Source organism: Heterocephalus glaber, unplaced genomic scaffold, assembly GCF_053883595.1.
Source record: "Heterocephalus glaber isolate CG9 unplaced genomic scaffold, H.glaber_assembly_v1.0 deba00001564, whole genome shotgun sequence".
In the NCBI taxonomy this organism is placed as follows: Eukaryota; Metazoa; Chordata; class Mammalia; order Rodentia; family Bathyergidae; genus Heterocephalus; species Heterocephalus glaber.
This window is the reverse complement of record NW_028258351.1, coordinates 14,579,932-14,605,823: the sequence shown is the minus strand read 5'-3', so window position 1 is coordinate 14,605,823 and position 25,892 is coordinate 14,579,932. Positions and strand designations below refer to the sequence as shown.

Sequence of the window (25,892 nt, the reverse complement as noted above, 5' to 3'; positions counted from 1 at the left end):
ACAGTGGGAATGCAGGTGGGAAGAATGGCTCACAGATGACAGGATAAGGTTCTCATTCTCTGCTCAGTCCCTTCTACCATGTGGAGGTCTGCGGAAAACCCTGAGGAGGAAAGTGATCTCGGTAACTGTACCCACAGGCCTGGGGGAAAATAAGATGAGCCAATTCAGAGGCGGGAAGTGAGGGGGATCGGAAGTCGAGGTAGCCCACTCGCAAGCACACTCTGGACGGCCCTCGCGGTGGGGACCGTCCCCACTACCAACGGAAGCGTCCTGAGCCAGATGCGGAAACCGGGGCGCGCCCACGGGAACCAAGACGGCAGGCGCGCGGGTGGGACCGTGTGGGGGGCCGGTGCGCGCGCCCAAAACCTTAAATCACATTCTTAAAGAATACTTAACGTTGGGCCGGGGATTCAGCTCAGTGGTTCCAGCGCCTGCCTCGAAACACAAGGTCCCGAGTTCAATCCTCAGTACCAAAAACAAAAATAGAAAAGAATATTTAATGTTGGGCTGAGGGTGTAGCTCAGTGGTAGAGCATGTCTAGCACCTATGAGGCCTTGGGTTTGATTCCCAGTACTGAAACACACACACACACACACACACACACACACACACACACACACACACACACAGAGAAAGAGCACATAATGTTGAAAAAATGTCATTATATATTAAGTTTTAAAAAGAAGATAAAGCCGAGCATAGTGGTACACACCTGTAACCCCAGCTACTGAAGAGGCTCAATCAGGGCAGTCACAAATTCAAGGCCAGCCTGAAGAACTTAGCAAGATCCTGTCTCAAAATAAAAAAACAAAGGGATCTGGGGATGTAGTCCAGTAGCAGAGTGTTCTAGGTTCTATCACCAGTACCACAAAATAATAATAACAATAAAAATAGAAGGAACTTAAGGAACAAAAAAACTGTAAAGAAACCCATTAAAGTGATAGCATTCTATATGCTGGAAGAGAGAATAGGTAGAATGCTTGAGAAGAACATAGGAGTAGGCAATGACTTCATGAACAAAACCCCATCACACCGGAAGTACTACAAAGAATCAACAACTGAGACCTCATCTTATTAAAAAGCTTTTTTCACAGCAAGAGAAACCACCAACAGAGTGAAGAAACAACCCACTTTTTTAAACCATTTTTACTAGCTGTTCAACAGACAGAGGACTATTACCTAGAATAAATAAAGAACAAAAAATCAGTCCCCCAAAATTTAAAGACCCAATTGAAAAATGAGCATCTGGAATGAAAAGACATTTCTCAGATGAAGAAGTAGAAACAGCAAAAAAATATATGAAAAAATGTTCAAATTACTGGTCATTTGTGAAATACAAATTAAAACAACACTGAGATTCCATCTCACTCTAGCATGGTTGCTATCAAGAACTCAACCAATGGGCCAGGGATTTAGCACAGTGGTTCTGCCTACCTTGCAAGAGCAAGGTGCCAAGTTCGATCCCCAGTACCAAAAAACAAACAAACAAACAAACAAAAAACCAGTAACAAATGCTGGAGGGGCTGTGGGGAAAAAGAAACCCTTCTCCACTGTTAGTGAGAGGGCAGACTGGTGCAACCACTGTGGAAATCAGTGTGGAGATTTCTCAAAAACATAAAACTAGAGTTTCTATTTGACCCAGCTATAGAGTTTCTATTTGACCCAGCTATTCCTCTTCTTGGTATCTTCTCAAAAGAATTAAAAGCATCATATCACAGAGATATATTCACACTCATGTTTATAGCAGCATAGTTTGTAATAGATAAATCTTGAAAATAGCCCAAATGCTTATCAACTGACAGATGGATAAAGAAGATGTGTGTTTTTTTATACAATGGAGTACTACCCTGCCATAAAGAAGGATGAGCTGCAGACATTTATAGCTAAATGGGTGGACCTTCAGACCATATTCTTAAGTGAAATAAACTGGATACATACGTTTAAATACTGCATTGTTTCTCTGGTGTAAGGACTAAAATGTAGAATAGATATTGGGAAACGGGAGGAAAATGTTCAAATGGGAAGGGGAACAAGGGAGGAGGGAGGGAGAAAGGAAAGAATGAACAAGAAAAAAGGTGAAAATAGAAGGAAAAGATGGAAACAAAGCTTTTGTACATAGGGGAGGGGGCTTGCGGGGAGGAGGAGCATGGGGGAAAAGGGGTGGAATGTATCATGTACAGGTGCAAATCCCCTACAATGAGTGTTATCATTATATATGCCTAAAATGTACCAATAAATGTTGTGCTATAAAAAATAATTTTTAAAATGATAGCATTTTGGGTGGTAGGTCATGGATTATTTTTATTTCTCATCACAACATCTATATATGTTTTCTAAAACCTCTACAGTGAGCATGTACTATTTTTATAATCAGGAAAAATGTTATTTTTCAAAAAAGAAAAAAAACAATTGTACCAATATGGGGAAATGTTTGTGATCCAGAGCAGAAAAAAAGGAGAATACAAAAATATTCTCCCAGGCCTGAAGAGAGGGACTCAGAGGAGGCACTGACATTGTTGCTTGAGCCAGAAGGGTTTTCATTCACTTATTCAGAATTATATTGATGTTTGTAGCATAAATAAAATAAAACAAAATGTACTTTTGTCAGTCAAATTGATGTGAACATTAAAAATCATAGGATGTGGGGACTAGGACTCATGGGTTCTCCTTACCCGTGGTTGGGGAGGGGGATGTAAATGGTAAAACCTCTCTTGGGTGCTATCTGGCAACACCTCATACAGCTGCAGCCCAGCAGCTTCACCTCTGGATCCCCCCTCCTGGGGACCTTTCACATCACAAGTACACATGGAATAACAACCAACACATCTGGTGCACACTATATCCCTGCACTGTTCTAACCACTGGACGTATATACGCTTAGTTAGCACCCAAAATAACATTACAAGGAGGGCCGGGGATTTAGCTCAGTGGTTCCACTGCCTGCTGCACAAGCACAAGGACCCGAGTTCAATCCCAGGTACCAAAAAAACCACAACATTACAAGGAGATTTTAGGGTTTATTATTTGTCTCACTTTTCAGATGCAGAAACTGAGGCATGGAGAGATTAAATAAACTCCCCGAAGGCTTGGGGCTGGTAAGTGATAAAGTCAAGATCTGAACTCAGACTATCTAGAACCAGAAAAACAAATTCAGGTCAAACAAATTCAAAGATGTCATGTATGTGAGTTTTTAATATACTTGTCCCTCAGTATCTTGAAAGGATTAGTTCCAGGACCTACCCACACACACATATCAAAATCAGAGAACACTCACGTCTCTTACATAAAATGGCATCATATTTGCATACAACTGATGCATATCCTCCCATATACTTTATATCATTTCTAGGTTACTCTCAGTACCTAATACAATTTAAACATAGCTTGTTATACTGCATCACCTAGGGAATAATGACAAGGGAAAATCTATGTATGTTCAGTATAGATACAATTTCTCAAAAAAATTTTTCGATCTGAGGTTGATTAAATCTGTCCGTGTGGAACCTGAGGATAGAAGGGCAAACCATGCACACCAAAACTGTACAGTATCTCTAGATACTTGTGTGTAGATGTGAAAGTATTAAAGATATGAACTGAGAGAAAACATATCAAATTTTTTCTCATAGTTGTCACTTCTATGGATGGAAGAAATAGGGGAATGGAGACAAGAAAAAGTAATTACAGAAACTTAACTTTATCTGTGATTTTTTTAAAAAAAAAAAGCTCAAAAAGTTAAACAGTATCACCCCTCTTATTAATCACTTTCCCATCACTGGGACAAAACACCTGACACTCACAACTTTAAAGAGGAGAGGGTTATTTTGGCTCACAGTTTCAGAGGGTTCAGTCCACAGTCAGCTGGCTCCAAGGCAGAAACAACATGATGGAAGGGCATGGTAGAGGAAAATTGCTCAATCCATGGTCTCCAGGAAGCAGGGAAACAAGAGAGAAGCCACAATGGGTGATATACCATCCAAAGCCATGCCCTCAGTAACACATGTCTTCCAACCAAGCCCCACACTTAACTGTGAACTCATCAGTGGATCAGTCCTCTGATGAGTATAGCACCTCCATGATCCAATCACCTTCTGAAAGATCCACCTCCAAACACATGAGACTCTTGGAGGACATTCTAGATCTAAACCTCTGGACCCTGAAAGGCTCATGTCATCTCATTATGTAAAATGTATTTAGTCCATCTCTAAGAGTTACAAAGTCTTAATGGTTTGAGCATTGCTGAAAAGTCTAAGTCCAAAGTCTTCTCTAAGACTCAAAGCTGTGAACCCTTGTAAAAACCAAAAAGAAAGTTAAATACTTCCAACATACAATGGCACAGGGCAAACATTCCCACTCCAAAAAGGGTGAAATAGAAAGCAAGATCAAATCAAGCCCAAATCCCAGCGGGGCAAACATTAAATCCTATATCTCTGTGTTCAGCACCCAAGACAGGTTATGGTGAGATGTGAGCCCCAACCCTATGGCCTTGCTAGATGCAGCCCACATGGCCTCTCTCTTGGGCTAGCTCCACTTTCTGCCTGCAGTTTTCCAGAGCAAACATTCTCCATTCCTGACATCTCCAACTTCCTGGGGTCTCCACTCCGCCTTGGGCTTCATTCTCACAGCTTCAAGCATCATGCTCTCAGGATTTTCCAGCAGGGACTGTGACCCTGTCATACATTTTTTCCTTGCCTCCCAGGCCTTCTGAAATCTGGGTGGAAGTCTTCATGCCCCATAACCCTTCATTCTGCATACTTAAAAACATCCACTACATGGATGATGCCAAGGTTTGCAACTAGCTGGAGCAGTAGCTTGGCCTGTTTGGACCATGGCTGCAGCTGTCTCTGAGTGGTTAGATAGCTGCACTCAGGGAAGCACTTCCCTTAGGCAGCCCTGAATGAGTAGGGTACCCTGGGGTACTTCTCAAAGCAAAGTCTTCCAAAGGAGTTTACGCTTTTATACCCTTGAGCTTTCCAGCGGTTGGGATTGGGCCATTTCCTAAGATACCCTCAAGACATTTTTCCTACTGTCCTGATGCAAAGTACTAAGCTTCTTTTTATTTTATTTTGTTTTATTTTTTTTGGTACCGGGGATCAAACTTAGGACCTTGCACTTGTGAGACAGGCACCAGAACCACTGAGCTAAATCCCCAGCCCTTGACTTCTTTTTAATGCTAATATTTTTAGGAGCCACATTCTGTTTAGCCCCAACTTTACATATGCTTCCTTTCTGGCCAACCTTTGTTTTTCAATTTTTTTCTGCCCTACCTTTTATCCCTGATTCCAACCATAAATATGACTAAAATCATCCAATAGTACCCATACCACAGTCTGAATGTTGGGCTTCTTTGAAATTTCCTCCACTAGATGAATTAGTCCACTATCTTTAAATTCAGCCTCACACAAAGTCTTAGGACATGGACAAAACAAGACAAATTCTTTGTCAGAGTGAAACATGCCTGTCCTCTAGTCCAGTTTCCTATAGTCCTCATTTCCAACTGAAACTTCATGATCCTTGTGTGTTCACATTCCTATTAGCATTCTGGTCTTCTGAGCTCCAGTCAAAATCACCCATGTAGCTCGGCTTACAGCATTCAAGGGTTTCATTAGGCCATCCAAAACTTCCCAAACCAGTTCCAAAGGCTTCTAAACCACATAGTCAGGTACAATCATGGCAATAATTCCATTTCTCCAATGGAGCAGACAATTTTTTGCATTAGTCAGCTTTCCCATCTGTATTACTTTTCTCTCATGGCTGAGACAAAACATCCGACACCAAAAGTTAAAAGGGAAGGGGTTTATTTGCCTTATAGTTCATAGAGGTTTCAGTCCATAATTGGCTGAGTCCAAGGCTGGGATGGCAAACAAGCGTCACAGAGGAGAAACAACATGGCTCACACAAGGCAGCAAAGGTGACAAGAGGGTTTAACATCATCTTTCTGCCCCTTTTATCTTATTCAGACTACCAGGATTTAGGGCAGTGCCAAACCAATCACTCACATGTAGTGGTTTAGGAATCACACACCCTTAGTCCCAGCATCACACATTCCAGATTCAACTATCTCTGAAAAAGAAAGTCCCACTTCATCTGCATGAGGCTTTGGGGGGACATCTAAACACAAACCATAACACCATCACAGACAGACAACATCCAACACTCACAATATAGAAAGGGAGAGGTTTATTTAGCTCAATTTCCAATGAATTCAGACCATGGTTGCTTGGCTTCAAGGCAGAAATAGCATAGTCAAAGGTCATGGCAGAAAAAAGCTGTTCAACCATGACAACCAGGAAGCATAGAGAGAAGGGAGGAGCCCGGAAGGGAGATAACACCCCAGTGACACCTCTTTCAACCAGGTCCCCTCTCCTAACAGCACACTTAGCTACAAACTCATCAGTGGGTCAATCCACTGGTGACTGTAGCACGGCCATGATCCCATAATCTTCCAAAAACCCCAACTCTGAATACATGAGACTTTAGAGGGACATTCTATATCTAAACCATAACACCATATGATCCAGCAATTTCATTCCTAGGTACAGACCCAAGAGAATCCAAAGCAAGGATTCCAACAGGTATTTGTACACCAGTGTTCACAGCAGCATTATTCACAACAGGCAGGTGTCCAGTGACAGATGAATGGCTAAACAAAATGTATATATGCACAATGGACTATTATTCACCCTTTTAATACATGCTACAACATGGATGAATCTTGAAGACATTATGGTAAGTGAAATAAGCTAGACATAAAAGCACAATTGCTTTATGATTTCACTTATGAAGGTCATAGAGTAATCAAATTCACAAAAACAGAAAATGGTGGTTGCCAGGGGCCGAGAAGGGGAAATACAGAGTTAGTGCCTAATAAGTACAGAGTCTTAGTCTGCAATGACAAGAAGTTTCTAGATATGGATGGTGGTGATGGCTGATTTTCAATTATGTATATTTTATCACAATTTTCAAAAAGATTTGATGAAAATGAGAGAATATGTTAATAGCTATCAGTTGGAGATACATCTCAGTGGTAGAGCACTTACCTAGCATGTTCAAGGCCATGGGTTCCAACCCCAGCCCCCCCCCCCAAAAAAGTGAACAACTATTGATTCTGGGTCTTGAGTACCCAGAGGTTTGCCATATCATTATCCTTTAAAAAAAAAAAAAAAAAAGCCAAAAAGAGCCTCAGTATGGATGGTGAAGGGGAAGCAAGGCCCTCAGCAGGGAGGATGTCCCTGGAAGCTAGAAACTGACTCAGGATTTTCTATCTCTTCCCTCCTCCTCCTTTTCCTCCTCCTCCTGTTTTTACTGCACAGTGGTTGCTATGGAAACATGGGGCACCTTGGGCTCCCAGAGCTAAGCCCAGGTGCTGCTAACTCCAGGAATAATACCAGTGTGCAAGCAAAAGAAAAGCCCTGACCATCAAGGTCTGTGTACATCTACATCTGACCTTGTTTTCATGCCTCTCCAGTGACTGTGTGTCACACATGTGCACACATCTGTCCTTAGGAGGCAGGCTTGGGTCTGGGTGCACATCATTCCTGTATGGAATTTGCCTGGGTGGATATACACGAGCTCACTGGCAGGCATACGGGAATGTCATATAACCCAGGACCATGACTGATAACATGAGAAAGCAGCGTGTGCTGAGCCTGTGCTTCAGGATTCCCCTGCATTATCTCTTTTAGGCCTCACAACAATAGTACCCAGGTGTAAACACTATTATTCTTCCCAGGTAAAACAACTGGGGCACAGAGAGGCTGTGTGCCTTGCCCAAGGTCACCCAGCACACAGAAACCCAACTAGTGAATCTTCATTGTGGGGAAGAGTGCTTTAAATAGACTAGTTCCCAGCAGCGGCAGCACAGCTACATCAGAAGAACCACCTCCGGCCCTAATACACACAGGTTTCCTGGGCCCCGCCCAGGCCTGATGAAGCAGAATCCCTCAAATGGGGCCCCAGAAGCTATATTTTAAACCAAACACATGGACAGGTCTGCCACGAATCCAGCTGGCTGATATTAAATGGGTCATGGCAGGGTGGGAATGGGAGCTGCCCCTCCTTAGTCCTGCTCCTGAGTTCAGAATGGGCCTGGGAAAGTCCCTAGCTCAAAGCTCCTCATTTCCAAACAGGATCTGCTAGCAGCAAATTACTCAAGAAAGGGACAGTGGCTGCCATCACACACACACACACACACCCCACCAGGGCAGGGCCCTAAAGTCAGTTATGTGGCTTTGTGGCCTGCCAGGCACGGATTTCCGCCCACCCCACCCTCTCAGAATGAGTTGGGCATGGGGTGGAGGGTTCACACTTCGGTAACCTGCTGGTTCACAGCCCGAGGCAGGGAGGGAACGGCCACCTCACCTAAGTGACAAACGGCATGGGACACTCAGAGGCTCCCAAAGGCTCAGACTTCCCACAGGGGAGAGAAACACAGACAGAAACACAGGGAGGGAAAATAAAGGTGTCTCTTGCAGGTGGAGCAGCACAGGCAAGGAACTCAGTGCCAGACAACAGAGCAAGGTCCACCATCCAGCTGGAGCTAAAGGAGGCTCAGTTTCAAGAAAATAAAACAAAACTAGAAACTGGCTGAGCACAGACAGGTTAAATAACTTCCCTTAGGTTAGCTGCACTTTAAACAGAGGCTGCCTGACTCCACAGCCCACAAAGTAACCACTAAGATGAGACTGGTTGGTCGGTAAACTTTTCTTCTGGGCATATTTGAGAATGCTATAAAGGATTTTAGTCTGGCGAGGTGGCATAGGCCTGTAATCCCACCACTCAGAGGCTAAGACAGGGGACTCACAAGTTCAAGCCTAGCCTGGACAACTCAGCAACTTAGCAAGATCCTGTCTCAAAATTTTAAAAAGTTTTAAAAGGTCTGGAAATGTAGCTCAGTGCAAAAGCCCTAGGTTCAAGTCCCAGTATCAATCACACACACACAGGACGTTATGCCATTGTCCTGGAAGTTCAGCAACATCAGGAGATATCTTTCATTATCACAACTAGGAGATGAGTTGCTGGCATCTGGTGGGTAGAGGCCAGAGATGCTGGTAAACATCCTACGATGCACAGAACAACATGGAATCATTCAGCCCAAAATGACCATCCAAACCTGGCCTGGAGCAACTCTCACCACCCAGAGCCCATGTGAACCTCCAGCCCCAACTGACCCATCAACAAACATCACACTTGTCGGCCAGGGATTTAGCTCAGTGGTTCCAACGCTTGCCTCGAAAGCACAAGGACCTGAGTTCAATCCCCGGTACCAAAAAAAAAAAAAAATCACACTTGTCTCTCCCTTTGGACCATGGTTCTCAGACTTTACAGCACACTGGAAACACCTGGGGATCTTTAGAAAGTACAGAGGCTGGGTCGGTCTCACCCAGACATTTCAATTTCACTGGAACTAGGTACAACCTGGGCATCTGAATTTTTAAAAGCCTCTTTCCAACAGATTATTCCAAACGCAGAAAAGTTTGGGGACCACTGCCTTGGAGAAAAGAGCAGGGATTAAAGTATTTATTGTTGACCTAAAGACAATGGATGTTCATGCCATTAAGAGAAGTCCTTGAGGGCCGGGGATTTAGCTCAGTGGCGCCGCTGCTGCCTCACAAGCGCAAGATCCTGAGTTCAATCTCCGGTACCAAAAAATAATTTAATTAATTTAATTAAATTAAATAAAAGAGAAGTCCTTGGGGGGTACACACAACCTGGACGCCGGTGGTAGCTGTTCTCATTCCAGCATTCTGGGAACAACAAGCCCGTGCGTAATCAGCACTCACAAGGTCTGCCATGGATCAGGCTTCTAGGAGCAAGAGAGCAGAGCTGGAGCTTTAGGGATGACAAATTAGTTAGAACTGGCAGAGGCCAGCAGAGGAGGTTAATTAGAGGGCCTTTGTCACTGTCTGGAGCAGGAGATAATGGGCCTGAACCAGGAGGCAGGAGGACCAAACCCCCCCACCCCATGACTCAGAGGCTTCTCAAGCCAGTGACAGAGGAAGAACTGGATCTGAAAGAGAAAAGGTTAATTGAGAGGGGCACGGTCTGGAAACAGAGTCGCAAAGGAGCAGACAGTGACTGAGAGGGATGAGAGCAGTCAGGGGAAGAGGTGACCTGGGGAGAAGGACTGGATGAGCTGGGACTGAAGCGGGATGGCGTGTCCAGAGCAGAGGTGGCACATGGGTGACTCCATGGGCTGAATTTGGCCCAAAGACAGGCCACACACAGTTGTTTTTTAAATTGAGTTAGTTGTCAAGATTTTGGCTCAAGCTCCTGATTTCCAGTCCCTCTATAAGAGGACAGCTGGATAAGACGGGGCAGCATTTCCCAGCTCTGTCAGGTCATTCTAGACAAGTGCCCAAGCCCCCTTCCCAAGGTTGGATCCCTGTGAACACCCAGCTCTGTGATCAGAAAGAAGAGATGAGGTCCTGAGTTGGAAAGCTGCAAAGAAAGAGGAGTTGATGGAGAAGCAGGAAAAAACTAAGGCCAGCACATCACAGAAACGTCACAGAGACGGACAGCTGACCCCTCACATCCACCACCTTCCTGCTGTGTCTCAGCTCACTTACTTCTACTAAGGAGGCTGAAGCATGATCAACCTCATGTGGGGCTCCCACAGGCTGCCTGGAAAATGAGCCTTCCAACAAAGATCAGCCCAAGCACTGAGGAATACCAAATACAACTGAAGGGTCCAGGGATGGTCAGCAGAAGAGAAAAGAAGACTCAGGGCACAAGAGCCACCTTCCAATGTCCAAATGATCCTCAAGAGAAAGGGGGATCAACCTTGTTTAGGAGTGGGCTTTAGGGGGCTAAGGGGTAGGGTTGGACTAAGCAATGGCAGGTACAGAAATTCCACATGAAAATAATGATCAGCTTTCAACAAGCAGAGCTGTACTGCAATACAATAGGCCTCTTTGGAAGGTAATATAATGAGCTCCCTATTACCAGAGGTAGCCAAGCTCAAGCTGAGTGGCCAGTTTCAGGGGCACAGGAGACATACACAGTGGCTAATTTGGCTTTTTTCATTTCGAGCCCTAATAGTCAAGGACTCCAGAGATCTGGGGATCTCCCCTGAGGGCCCCCAACCCTCTCTCCAGGGCTCCTCAGGAAAGCTGTCAGGGTTTAGACTCTGCCTCTCGGGGAGGGAAGGTCTTGACAATCCATACAAAGCAGAGTATCCACTCTCTTGCTCCCCTTGGCCTTTACCAGAACCACAGCCCACACCCAGTCACGGTAACTCCTGCCATGTAACCTCCAGGCCTGCTCAGAGGCAGAGGGAGCAGCTCTGGGTGAGCTCGGGGGCCATCCACATCCCCTCCCAACCCTCCACCCCCCACTCTGGGAGGAGCACACAGGAGGAAGGGGTAGAAGGCACCACCCACCTCTGTGTGACCCCGGAGTGCTGCCCAGGCCCCTGCCCCTCAGGAGCCTTTCGGACAGCAGCTGTGGAGGGGACATCACACCCAGGTCTACACTGTGTGGACAAGAAGTGCAAGGATTGTACCATCTGTGGAGTCAAGGGCTTTTCCCCAAAGCCCAGTAGCAGCAATTCTTCCCAGTCCCCCAGGAGTGGGCCAGAATCCTCCAGCCTCCTCTTCCATAGGACTCTGACAAAGCTCTGGGCCTGGGAAACCTGGAAGAAAGCTCAAGTGAATGGGCAGAGAGCTAAGGGGCCACAAGACTCAGAGCTGAATTGGGGGAGGGAATCCCTAGGATGGCTGGGCCTGGGCTGGCGGGCCACAGGCTGGCACATCTGTGTTCTCCTCTCCTGCATCCCGCCCTTGCCCCTGCAGGAACACATTTGGCCCTGTGCTGCTCTGCTTCCCAGCTCCACCATCATGTGGAAACACCCTCACAGGGTTCCAGGAATAAGCAGAGCCCCTCCTGCCCACCGTCCCATACCCATCTCAGAAGAGCCCAAGCCTTAGACTCTTCCCTGACAGCTGCTCCTTGCCTGCCAATCAGCAAACACCCACCAGACCTAGTCAAGTCCCAGGCAGCTGTCTGTGCACCCAGAAATCAGAACAAGGACTCACCAAGGCTTCCTGGGCATGGTGGATTGGGCCAGGATAAAGGCCAGGGACACACAGGTCTCCAGAGTTTGCAGACTTCGCCGCCTGACAAATGGCACCTCCAGGTGCGTCCCCAGTGCCTGGCAATGAAATCAGGCCACAGCCCAAATGCCAGCTAAGCACCCGCCTGCCTTGCTTCTCCCTGTAGCCACTCACGCCCCAGACTCCAGATCCCAAAACAGACATGTTCGTGGTTACCATAGGAACTTGCTAAAGCCAAAAAAGGCACCACACAGGCACCCACATGGGCCCTCGAAGCTCATGTCCACCTGCACGGGTGAGTGTGCACACACACCTACCGACACTCACACACACCAACACTGCTCCCAGGCTGACTATCCTGAAGAAATCAACAGCCCAGGCCCTGGCACTTGGCACAGAAACAGGCACCCTCACCCGGCCCTCCTGGAGCACATCCTCAACGAGGGCTCCCTGCCTGCCCATGCACCAGCTATCAGTCACCAGGCAGCAGGACTCCCCTGTGCCCAGCTGCCAAAGGCATGCTGGGAACTTGGGGGAGGGGTTTCAGGTCCCCCAGCTGTGCCTGCAGGGCCAGGGAGAGGGCACAACCCATCACCAACCTTCCACAGATAGGCTCCCCTTGCCCCCAGACTCTGCTCCCTCTCCTCTGTCCCCTTTTGCCCCCTGTATAAACTTCAGAATCCAAGAGAGCCACACAATAGGGAGAGTGGAAAGTGGAGGGAAGTTTATATTCAGAATTTACTCCCTCCTTCTCCCCCACTAAACTGCCCTAGCCCAAGTTCCCCATCTCTGTGAATGGGACCAGCATCTACCAGGCCCCATTCATCCGCTCTTTGCAGCCCCACTGCCCTACCCTGTCCTCCCCACATCCTCTCCGGCCCCTGCAGTGACTCAAGACTGACCATTAATTCCCTTGGCCCAAAGCCCATCAAGCAACCTAGGCCCCTACCCAACCCAACCACTGCTCCTAGATGTGGCCCCGTCTGCCACCCCCACTTCCGCTCCTATTCTCTATGTGGAAGAATGGCTCCCAGGTCCTCCCACCCATGCTGCCTTCGTGCTATGTATATAGTGGCTGCTTGGAGCTCCTCTCTCCTCCAGCTGACCTTATACACTCTTGGAGATGGCTCGGGCATCCCTGGGGTTTTCAGGAGGGGATGGCATCTTGGCACTTGTCACATTCCATGGCAACCGTCTGTGTGTCTGTCCCCCTCTGGGGCTGGAAGCTGTCCTGGCAGAGACTTTTTTTCATCTGTGTCTTCACCTCCTCCTCCAGCCCCTGGCCTGGCACTGGACTTGGAATGTAGGTAAATGTTAGTTGAACTGACTCAGGCTTGTCTCCTCATTACATCTAGATCCCCAGGTCCTTGACAACCCCAGCAAACTCCCCACAGATGCGCTAAGTGTGTAGGAGAAGAGCTGACTAAAATGAGTCAGCCCCAGAAGGTTCTAGAACATCTTTGTGGTGCCTCAAGGATTCTTGTAATATGCAGTAAACAAAGACCTGGTGGCCAATGGTGGAGAAATGAACTGGTGATTGACCCCTCAACTAATATATATAAAGAGCCATTAAACTGGAATCAAGGGATGATTAAGTGTAGAGAAGTGAGCTTTCAGAAAGGAAGGCTGGAAAACTAGAGACAAACCCTTGGTGCCTGACTCTGCACTGTCTGCCTCAGGTGAGAATGTGGCTGGCCAACTTTAAGAGAACCATGAGAAGGGATGTGTGCAGAGACAATCACCCAGATTTTTCATGCAACTCTCACAGACTGGTGACAGAACCCCTGTGTTTAAAAGGCTGTGCAGAGCAAGAAACGAAGCTTCCTAGAGGTGACAAGCCCTTGTCCTGCGTGGACAATGTCTCTAACAGCTGCCTTCAAGGATTCTAGAAGGCAAGGGATGCTACACTGAAACACACTGCCATTCCTGTCCTGTGTGCTGTGTGGGCTATCTTGTTTCTAACAGGATTCTGAGTCCTCAGCCATATCAAATGGAAACTTAGCATAGAGATGACTGTCTTCTGGCTAAAACACAGTGCAGCTGAAAGGCTGCCCCCAGCCAATCTGTTGGCTCCTCTAGGCCTCCCTGACCCTCCCCTGAGGAAAAAATCTGAGGGCATAGTCACTACTTGGCCCTACTCCATGCTTTCTTCCAAACCACAACGCCATTTCCAGGGACCAAGAGTGGAGCCATCAATTAACAAGTTGAACTCTTTCCTACGAGGCAATGGGTTCTAGGCCCCCTCTTACATTGTCCACACAGCAATGTGTATGATGCTGTGTCCCCAAGGGAGACAGGCTGCGCTGAACCATCTCCATGCTGATTCAGTCTCAGTGGTAGTCCCTACATATGACAGTCATCTCAGGTGGCTGGGGCCATGCACCAGTCAGACAGACAGACAGACAGACAGACACACACACACACACACACACACACACACACACATATACACACACACGCATGCATGCACACACCACTTTCTTAACAAAGAAGCAGGTGTCTTTAAGGAAGGAGAGCAGGAAGCCCAGGAATAAATCTGAGGATCCCAGCTCAGGTCCTCACCCTCTGGATGCTACTTCAGGGATGTCCACTAGAAAACCCTGGACACCCGGCCCTGCCAGCCCGGGCTGTCCTCTGGGGAAAGCTAGTCTGACTATGACTCAATTTCTGCAGACAGGCCAGCCCCAGCACAGGCTGAAGAAAGGGGAAGGCCCGTGTGTTGGGCCAGCCTGTCTCCCTCCGTCCTTCCACCTGTCTCTGCCTCTTTCCCTCCACCTCTCCACCAGCCTGTGGTGGGCTGAGCTTGATGGCCCTTAATTGATTCCCTCAGCAAATACTGCCTGAGAATCCTCTTTGTTCACCACTGTGTTGGGCCTTGGGGAGCCAGAGATGGGGTATGCACAACGGCTGATCTCAAAGACTTTGTAGGAACAAGCTCTCACTTATTCAGCAGTGAGAACCCACCATGGCCAAGGTTCTGGAGAAAGGACATAAGCCATGCGTGTAAACTAGAATATTAAAGCTAGAGGAAAGCAAGTTGTTCCTAAGTCTAATCTTCCCATTTTGGAACTGGGAAAACAGACCCAGATAGGTTAACAATTTGCCCAATAATTAGCTTGAGGCTATAACTGGGCCTGCCAGTCCACACTTCAAAGCCTCTTTCTCCTACATGGTACTGCCACCACCTCCCCTTTCCAGGCCACTGTTGTGAAACAGATGTGTACGTTGTGCCCAAGGACTCTGTCCTCATGGTCCCTGGGACACAGCAAGAAAAAAGATCGGGCAACCAGGGAGGGAGGGAGGTGCTGAGACCCACCCAGCTCCACCCTGAACTGAATGAAGTACAAACCTGAATTCAAATCCCACCTCCATGACTTATCTGCTGATGACTTTGAATGAGTTTCCTAATGTCTCCAAATCTGTATTTTCTCATCTCATGCAAAAATCAATGGTGCCTGCTCACTGAGGGGGTTGCAAAGTCTCAGGAAGGCAATGCAATGAAATCTAAGGGTGGGGCTGGACCCTATCTTCACAGCTTCATGCTTCAGGGACATCTCAGGAGTTATGTGGCTGACTACCTTTATGCCAAGGATGCCAGGTGGCTGGAAAGGAAGCAAGGCAACAGGGAGCAGAGGCCACCGCCCCCAAGTATCTGCTGCTCAGCAGAGAACTCAATGGGCTGCATCAGGAGAAGGAAAGAGGTCTCTCTCAGCAGAGGCAGAGGGAAGGAGGCATGGGGGTACCTGCGGGAGCCCCCACAGAGTGTGTCCGGCTGCCCAGTTGACCCGCCAGTGAGCAGAGCACATCTACACATCTGGAGAGAATTCTACATGAGCTGCTTCTGAAGAAGGACAACTCATTGGAAGGATTTTCTTTTTCCAAGGCCGGCCAGGGGTTGATCCAGGGCCTTATACATGCTAGGCACGAGCTCTACCACTGTGCTAAACCTCAGCCTCTGGAGGAATTTTTAGGCATGAGTGAATTCACTTACATGTGGTAGAAGAATATTCTGAGCTAGTGACCAATGCTGTTTTCCTCCTTTCCAATTCACTCAGATGGAGCAGATGGTAGTAAGTTAGTCCCAAGGACGGGAGAAACTGCTGGACGTAAGTTTTTAAGGTGTTTCCCAGCCCACAACCCATCTTTCTATTCTGAGAACTAACCCCTCCCACATAAAGAGTGGCCCAGGTACCATGTTTTATTCACAAGACCCATCTCTCCAGCTAAACTGATTGGACCACAATGGCACGACTAATGGGACAACTGATCAGATTGATATTTCTCTGTCTCTCTCTGTCTTTCTCTTTCTGTCTCTCTCTCCCTCTCTCTCTCTCTCTCTCTCTCTCTCTCTCTACACACACACACACATACACACAGAATTGAACCCAGGGCCCTCAGCATACTTAGCAAGCATTCTACAACTGAGTTTCTCTTTTTAAGAAGTTTTATTGAGACATAATATATATACAATATGATCAAAAACTATGCTGAATGTTTAAATTTTTAAAATTATTACAATAAATGACACATTGCCATTAATACTTTGATTCAAACACACTTATCCCATCATTCTTGCCACTTTATTATTTTTTTCTTGCCACTTTCTGAAGCAGTTCTGGAAGTCCTCTTTCATGAGTATGTTTAGTTGTGCTGTTATAGATGCCTTCATATCCTGAATTGATTTAAGACATTTACTTCTCATGATCATTTTGACTTTGAGGAGGAGCCATAAGTTACACAGTACCAGATCCAATGGATGAAGACATACCATAATGTTTTTATGAGCCTGTCTTTCTATTGAATGGCACTTGGCAGCAACATTCACCATAGTTCTGATCACACCCTGCAAAGATGTGCATGAAAGTACTTCCAGAACTGCTTCAGAAAGTGACAAGAATAGTGGGATACATGTGTTCAAAGCGAGAGGGAGTGTTTTAAGGGAGATTAATAGCCATGTCTTTTACTGTAATAAAATTTTAAGATTTAAACATTTACCACATATTTTGATCATATCTCATTTGCCACTTGTAAGCATATAATTTCATGGTTTGTAGTATATTCACAAGGTTGTGCAACCATTACAACTATCCATCATCATTATATTGTCTTGTTCTAGAATGTTTTCATTACTTCAAAAAGAACCTTGTGTCTTTTAGAGTTCCCTCCCCTTACCCCTCTCCCAATAAACTCCCAACTCTAGGGCAACCACTAACCTATTTTATCTCTGGGGACTTGCTTTTTCTAGACATTTCACATAAAGAATCATATAATATGCCATTTTTAGTGTCTGGATTCTTTTATATAGCATGTCTTCAAGTTTCATCCATGTTATATGATGTATATACCAAGACTTTTTTCCTTTTTATGGCCAAATAATACTCTGTTTATGAATATACCACACTTTGGCTATCCATTCATCTGTTAAGAGATAGATGGGGTTGTTCTATTTTGTGTTATTATTAATAATGCTGCTATGAACATTTTTGTACAACTTTTTGTGTGAACAAAAGTTGTGAAACATTTACTTGAAAACATATCTTTTCATTTACCTTGGGTATTTACCCAAGAGTAGAATTGCTGGTCATATGGTAATTCTATGTTTTAAGCTTTTGAGGAACTGTCAGGCTATTCTCTAAAGCAGTTACACTGCTTTACATTCCCACCAGCAATTTATGAAGGTTCCAACTGCTTGATATCCCCAACCTCCTGTTTTGTTTTGTTTTGTTTTTCCCCAGTACTGAGGATTGAACCCAGGGCCTTCACACTGAACTACATCTCTGGCCCCTTTCTTAATTTTTTTTTTTTTGTACCAGGGCTTGAACTCAGGTCCTTGTGCTTTCAAGGCAGGCAGCAGAACCACTGAGCTAAATCCCTGGCCCTCTTTGCTCATTTTTCAATTATGATACTTGTCTTTGTATTATTGAGCTACAAGAGGTCTTTATACATTCTAGATATAAGTCTCTTATCAGATAAAGGACTTGGAAATATTGTACTTATTCTGTGGGTTGTCTTTTTACTTTCTTGATAATGTTTGCAGCATAATTTTAATTTTGATGAAGCTGAATTTTTTTTAGATAGGGTCTCACTATGCAGTTCAGGCTGGCCTCGAGCTGACTATGTAGCCCACACTGGCCTCGAACTCACGCTGATCTTCGTGCCTCAGTCTCCAGCATACTGGGATTACAGATATGCATCATCATGCCTGGCCCTAGTTTTTATTGTTATTGCTTATGTTTTTTATGTCTTTTTAAAGAAATTTTTGGCTTATCCAAGGTCACAAAGATTTACATTTGTTTTCTTCTAATAGTTTTGGAATTTTAGCTCTTACACTAGGTCTTTGATCCATTTTGAGATAATTGTTCCACACAGTGTGAGAGAAGGATCCAGTTTTATTTTTATTTTTATTTTTTTTTTGGTACCGGGGATCGAACTCGGGTCCTTGCGCTTGCACAGCAGGCAGCAAAACCACTGAGCTAAATCCCCAGCCCGTTTTATTTTTTTGTATACGGATATCATGTGGTTCCTGCAACATCTGTGAAAAGACTATTCTCCATTGAATTGTCTTTTCACCCTTCCTGAAAAACATTTGAACATAAATGTGAGGGTATTCCATTGCTCTATACATCTATCTTTATGCCATTAAAGATATTATGATATCTGTAGCTTTGTAATAAGTTTTGAAATTGAAAACATAATCTTCCGATTTTGTTCTTTTTCAAGATTGTCTCTGAATTTCCATAAGAATTTCAAAATTTGGTTTACTAGTCTCTGCAAAGAAGCTACTGAGATTTTTTTTTTTTTCCTGAGACAGAGTCTCATTATGTAGTTCTGGCTGGCCTTAAACTCACTATGTATCCTAGGCTGGCCTTGAACTCATGGAGATTGTCCTGCCTCAGCCTCCCAAGTACTCCGATTACAGTTGTGCACCACCACACCTGGCTCACTACTGAAATTTTGATAGAATAGGATGTATAGTTCCTGGTTGAACCTCTCCTGAGCTCTAGTTTCACTTCCCTTCTGAGTTCCCTGAGGCATCTGGGATTTTTTTCCAAAAGTTCCATCTTTCCTAAACCAAATTATACCAAGTTTATGTTTCTTATAATAAAAAGAACCTTAAAATGACAACTTGTCCCTAAATACAATCTCAGTACTGTCTCCCCAACACCTGAGCCCTCAGACTGTCTCCCAGATTCAGAAAGTCCCCACTAGGGCCCCAATGTCCACACCCATTCCCCCTCCCTTCACTGTACCCTATACCTATTTCTCTTCCAGGTTACAAATATATTCACCAGTTAAAACAAACAGGCCCTCACCAGGGATTTAGCTCAGTGGTGCCACTGCCTGCTTCCCAAGAGCAAGGTCCTGAGTTCGATCCCCAGTACCACACACACACACAAAAAAGGCCCTTGATAAATGCTTGTATGTTTGAATTGGATGTTCCAATATAGACCCAAAAGAAACACTTCTCCCACTCCAAATTCCTTAGCAACTCTGCTTCATGCTTTAGGTCTCATTCAATATCCAGATACACTCTGAAAGCTCTCTGAAGACCAGACATTGTGCCCATTAGACAAAGGATATGGAAATAGAAGCCCAGAGAAGTTCAGTGTCTCTCCTAGGGCAACTTACCCTGAATCTGGGCTGCAGTGATGCACACACCATGCCAAGCCAGGCACAGGGGGTCTCCCTGTCCTGCTGCAGCTTGAAGAGGTGCTTTGGAAGACACCTCCTCCCGGCAGCCTTCCTGGACTCCGCCACAGCACCCCAAAAGCTGAAAGCTCTCAAAGAAAAGAAACATCTTGGGCCAGGGATTTAGCTCAGTGGTTCCGGCACATGCCTCAAAAGCAAGAGGACCTGAGTTCGATCCACGGTAACAAAAAAACAAAAAAAAAAACATTTTATCCTCCATCCTAGTAGTGCTAACTGCTCATTCTCACCTTTCCAAGAAAAACATATCAGAGTGGGAAGCCTCTTTTTTTTTTTTTTTTTTTGGTGCCAGGGATTGAACTTAGAACTTGGGTCCTTGAGCTTGCGCAGCAGGCGGTGAAACCACTGAGCTAAATCCCTGGCCCAAAGCCTCTTATTTTGATCCCCTTATATGCCAACCCTCAAGACTGGTTTTGCCTTGCCTGGGGACCTGTAACTAGGGGAGACACAGTCAATGCTGTTAACTTAATGGAAAACCTTTCCATGGAGATGCAGCAGAGGGGCAGCTTCTGACAACTCATTGGAAGGACTTTCCTTTATTAAGGGGGCCGGAGGACGAGGGCTGATCCAGAGCCTCGGACATGCTAGGAATACACTCTACCACTGCGCTAAACCTCAGCCCCTGTAGGAATTTTTAGGCATGAGGAAATTCACTTACACATGGTAGAAGAATTTTTTTTTTGGTACTGGGGATTGAACTCGGGTCCTTATGCTTGTGAAGCAGGCGGTGAAACCACTGAGCTAAATTCCCGGCCCTGGAATATTTTGAGCTAGTGACCAGTGTTGATTTCCTCCTTTCCAACTGGATGCAGCTGGAAGTTTTTAAAACTTTGGTTAAGTCTCCAAAGAGAAAGAGAATTGGGATGCAGACAAAATGGTTTGCTAGAAACCTAAATGGAAGAAGAATGAAGCTGGAGAGGGTAGAGACAGCAAAGGGCTCAGAGAGAGATGTGCCTGAGGGCTTCCCCAGGGAGACCAGCAGATATATGGGGACCAAGAGAGACAACTCCCAGGCTCCAAGACCTCAGGCATGGAAGCCTCAAAGAGCCCTGAGGCTGGACTGACCAGGATGACTTGGGTCTGGTAGCAAATGGCTCCAGATCAGCTGATCCCACACATACTCTCCAGGTTGTTCTAGGACGTTCTAGAATTGTGTAGCACAATTTTTCAAGTAGATGAGAAATGTCAGGGAGACCATTTGATAGAACTGGAATTTCACACTAAAGTGACAGAAAATACAATTATCTTTCTTACTGCTAAGTTTGTGCCCTGCAAGTCACACCCACTATGTTCATTCCTAACATGCTGGTTCCTGCTGCTCCCATTCCCATCTCTGCCTTTCCCTTGGACATCCAGGAATCAACATCCCTGTCGAGGGAAGTACATTGAGACTGGAATCTGACACTGCAGTATCCTCCAATGTGGAAGGATTGAAGGCCCTGGGGGAGCTCCAGCCTACTGTCATCTCTGACCTCTAGAGAGAAAGAAATGACTACTTACTTGACCTTCAGACTTGCCAGCATGGTCTTGTCGATCCTGCCAAGAGAAAAGCCAGGGCCTCCGTCAGTGTGGTGCTGAAGGCTCCCACCCAGAACCTGGAGGGGAGGGGTCCCTGGGCAGCCCATCCCTCCTGCCTGGCAGCCCCTGTTGGGGGGTGGCAGCTACAGGGTCAAGTTCTCCTCTAGCCCCTGAAGGGAGGACTGAGTTCTGAGGGGGCTGGGGTCACTATACCTCTATGAGGTAGGTACTGTTACTCTACCATTGTAGAAATGAGGAAACAAATTCAGAAGGGTGAAATCAGAGGCCCAGACTCACTCCAAGTATCTGACGCCAGACCCAGGGGTCTTAAGCATTTTGTACATAGCCTCTCCCCTTATTACCACTACCCGACAAGAAGATTCTGCAACCCAGCTGTGCCCTTCATTGGCAGGAAGACAACACATCAAGGTTTCCTGGACTTCAGCTTTGGGAAGATACCAGCACTCCAACCATAGGGATCCTCCAGTTCATTAGACCAGGAAACCCCACTCCTGGGACAGAATTCAACAGCAGGCTCCAGAGAGAGCCAGCAGGCGGGTTACACCAGGCAAGGAGCCCAGAACAAGGAAGATCACGTTAGCCACAGACTGTCCCAGCAGCCGCTCCTCTGCCTCATCCACACCGCCCTGCTGGCAGAGGAGGCAGCACCAAGAGCTTCTATTTTTACCCCCAAAGATGCCAGTCCTTATGGCTGTAAAGGGAGGGTCCTCCCCCTCCAGAAATAGAGGGGCAATACTCCCACCATCAGAGTCTCCTCTGGTTTAAGGGTCATAACCACCAATGTCACCATCCTTGTCACCATCTCCTATTGTCTCCACCATCACTGTCACCACCATCTTGTCACTAACACTATCGGGGTCACCAACACTATCAGGGTCACCCCAGTATCACCATCACTACCAATGTCACCACCATTTGTGTCACATCACCATCAGTGTCACCATTATTGCCAGTGCATCATCACTAAATGTCACCACTGTCATGTTACCACCTGTGTCACCATCATTATCAGTGCCACCATCATTACCTGTATCACCACCATCAGTGTCACATCATTATCACCATCACTAAAATCACCACAACCTCCAGGATGCTCAAAACCTTGGAAAATTCTTTCTGGCACCCATCCAGCAGGCTTCGTGCTGCCCCCAGTTTCCCAGCACAGACTGCAGGGCCAGCGAAAAGAGCAGAGGCACCAGGGCCACCTGGTGAGGATGCATCTGACCTGCACAGGTCAGCACTGGGCCTTGAGTTAGGGGCAGGACCCTTTCCCTCTGAGAAAGCTCCTGGAAACCTCTGATCTCAATTCCCAAAAGCAAACCAAGCTACACCCCAGGTGTCCTCCCCACATCCCCACCAGTTTCTTCTCTACACCCCATTGTGGGCCTCTTCCCTGGGGCTTCCACTCCTGGTCCCCAAGGGTCTCACCTGAGCCCCCCACTCCTTTGGGATGCAGACTCCCCTTTTCTTTCATTCAATCCACCCTATCACCAGATGTGACCAGGCAGCAGAGCCCTACATTCTGCCATAACATTTGTAACCAGAGCTACCCATCTGTCACTAATAAGTCTTTCCAGGGGCTGGGAATGTAGCTCAGTGGTTCCACCACCTGCCCCAAAAGCATAAGGACCGGAGTTCAATCCCCGGTACCAAAAAAAAAAAAAGTCCTTCCATCTTACATTTTCTCAAGGTATCTCTTTTAATTCATATAACAGCCCTCTACTGTGGGGAAGCCAGGAACCCTCCTGACACATGGGGAAACTGAGATCCAGAGAGGGGAAGTATGCCATTGGAGTTCCTCAATGTCAAATTAGAGCCAGCACCAGACCCTGGACTCCTCCTGTGGGTCCTCCTGGCCTCTGTTTGATCAACCCCAGGCTCCAGTGAGCCCTGCCCCAAGCCAACATCCAGCAGCCTATCCATCAAGATTCCCAGGATGGGGAGTGGCCCCCTCAAAGGGCAAGGCCTGTGGTCTGGGCAGCAGAGGTGGAGCTGGGCTTGGCCCTTTCAGGAAGTCAAGTCCCCAGGCTCCTACCTCCCCCGGCCCATCCCACACACTTCCACCACCTCATCCACCCTGACACCTATGGCTATCCAGCCCAGCAACCAAGGGAGCTTATAAAACACCACCCCAGAGACTGTCTTCACTGACTGGAGGGACCAAGGGCTCCAGGAATCTAATTTAGTCCCCATCCATCTGTGATATCCCCTCCCAGCGGACAGTCATCCCCAGATACCCACACTGCAGTTCTACAGTCCAACCAGAAGGCCCTACCGTCCCGTAGACGCCCCCTTGCCTACTACATGCAAAACACCTCACAGCCAACAAGCATCACCTGAGACATGTGATATGCCACATGTCCAGGAGACGGGTGAAGAAGATGGAGCAGGCCCTGCCCTTCTGGAACCCAATCCGGTGAACTGCAGTTAGCACATGCTCGAACACACAAGATCTCTTCCCGTACCCTCCTCTTTGCCTCCAAGGCAGCCCTGAGTGGCCACACTTATATCCTCCCCTTGCCTGGTCAAGTTCAAACCACAGTTACACTTTGTCTCAGGACCCTGGAGCAATGGCTCTCAATGCAAAGCATTGCTACCAGGGGGATGAAAGCAGACTGAGACCTGACCCTTGCAGAGGGAGCTTTCTGAGGACAGTCCTCTGTGTGCTCCACAATTCGCAGAGAGTTGTGAAGGAGGACACAGTCGCACTGCCTGGGTCCTGCCCTGCAGGAATCCCAACCCATCCTCACACATCCATTCCAGAGCAGGAGGCAGACTGTGTTTCAAACCCAGACACCATCGGGACAGCTGCCCTTGGCTCCGGGATCAGGGAGGGTTAGGAGCGGGCAGTGCCACATTACACCACCCCAGCATCATCTCATCATCATCTCATCCTCCTGTCCCATCTGCCAAACACGGACTGCCATAATCCCTTCCTGCTGGAAGATGGATAGCAAAGCGCTTTCAAAGAGGGGGAAAGCAAAATTAAAAGCTGCCCACATATGGAAGCGAGTAAGTAGCCAGAAGAACAGAGCCCATCCCTTCCCAGCCTCCTGTGCCTCCTTCCTCCCTTGCTCTTCAAGCCACCCCACTTTGGCCCACCATCTTCCCCCCAAGAACACCCCAGCTACCCTCCCCCCACCCAGCACCTTCCTCTAGTGTGACAACTCCCTGGGCCCAGAAGCTGAAAGGAAACTGATAACAAAAACCACCAGGCTCTGATCCCCAGCTGAGGAGAAGCTGTCAGCAGCTGGTAAGCAGAAACAAGACTGACCTCGGTTTCCCCACTTTCTGACCCCGGGGAAGGAGAGAGCATCTCCTTTGTCCTAACAGAAGTTTAGAGCCAAAGGGTGACCTAGAAGCCCAGGAAGAAGGCTATATGCAGACCCAGGTGCTCCCGCCAGACCTGCCCCTCCTCTCGCAACTCACCCTAAGAGAGGACAGCACAGACATGAGCACACACTGAGGCACGAGCTCATGGTGCAGGCAGCCACCTGCCCAGAAATAGGGAGTGGACCTGTGGTCCCACACAAAGGCACCTCCACCCAGCCAGGCACATGCTTCACGCACGGTCATGCAGACTGGCAGCTGCAGTCACACATACATACCTGCACACCTGCACCTTCACGCATATACACACACATGCAGTCACAAATAATCATGGGCATGCACACACATAGATGAGAACATGCTGACACAGGGACATACATGCAATCACAGTCATACTCATACCCACACTGGCAGCTACCTCCAACCTCTGCATCCCTGGCAGATTGTGCCCTGGGACGGTGAAGAGATGTTTGCAATTTCTGATGCCCCCACCAGGATCTTCCATGTCTAGCTGAAAATGTCCCCTGCAGACTCAGGTCTTAGGCACAACCTGAGCCCCTCTGTCCTCATAGGCTGCAAAAGCATTCAACAAGGCTCCACTTCCACGTTCACTCTCAACCCTTCAACCACCCTTTCACCTGCTACCCACCATCCGAAGCCCCCAAAAGAGACACTGCGCTTTCTGCCAAACATGGTGGTGGCCACAGGGCACCAGGACCCAGTGATGTCCCCAGGGCTGTTAGCAAAAGGGCTGTGGAGCAGCAATCTGGAGAGCCACGGTGCCAGGCGGGCCACCAGGCATGGCACCTCCCTCCACGGCTGCCCCTCAACCCAAGCTTCCTGTGGGTGCGGCTGCAAGGCCAGGAGGTGTGTCCTGCCTTCTGGGAGGCACCAAAGCAGCCAGGGAGGTCACAAAGGGTAGCTTCCCCACACCCAGAGGAACCCACAGCTCCGGAAAGGGTTCAGCTGGCAGATTGCACCACACAGCCCTGGCTTCTCGAAACCCAAAGAAGGCCAACAGATTCTCACAGCCATGCCTGGGAAGGAGGGAGAGACCCAGCTGGAAGCCCAGGACTGGGGCCCCTCAGGCCACTCCCTGGGGCTGCCTGAGAGGGGACCTAGGACTGCTGCTTCATCATGGTGCAGTACACTCCAGACAGTCCAGCCATACATACGCACGTACGTATACATGCACATACATGGGCGTCAGGGTACATGGACATGCATATGTGAGCACATGTGCACATGTATGCCCAGGATGCACAA

The 25,892-nt window shown here is 47.3% G+C and overlaps 1 protein-coding gene across 15 annotated transcripts in view; it reads right to left on the bottom strand.

Moving 5' to 3' along the window:
* Positions 1-25,892, bottom strand: part of Rap1gap2 (RAP1 GTPase activating protein 2) — a 251,824-nt gene that overhangs the window by 191,307 nt on the left and 34,625 nt on the right. For 10 of the 15 annotated variants that reach the window (XM_087191600.1, XM_087191611.1, XM_021238357.2 and 7 more), the window contains one exon: positions 21,258-21,293. In XM_087191600.1, the coding sequence (XP_087047726.1) occupies positions 21,258-21,293 (36 nt within the window). Of the gene's footprint in view, positions 1-712; positions 735-3,830; positions 3,911-12,032; positions 12,178-21,257; positions 21,294-25,275; positions 25,400-25,892 lie in introns of those variants that run through there. The other 5 variants (XM_087191606.1, XM_087191610.1, XM_087191604.1 and 2 more) reach the window with 5 other exon arrangements.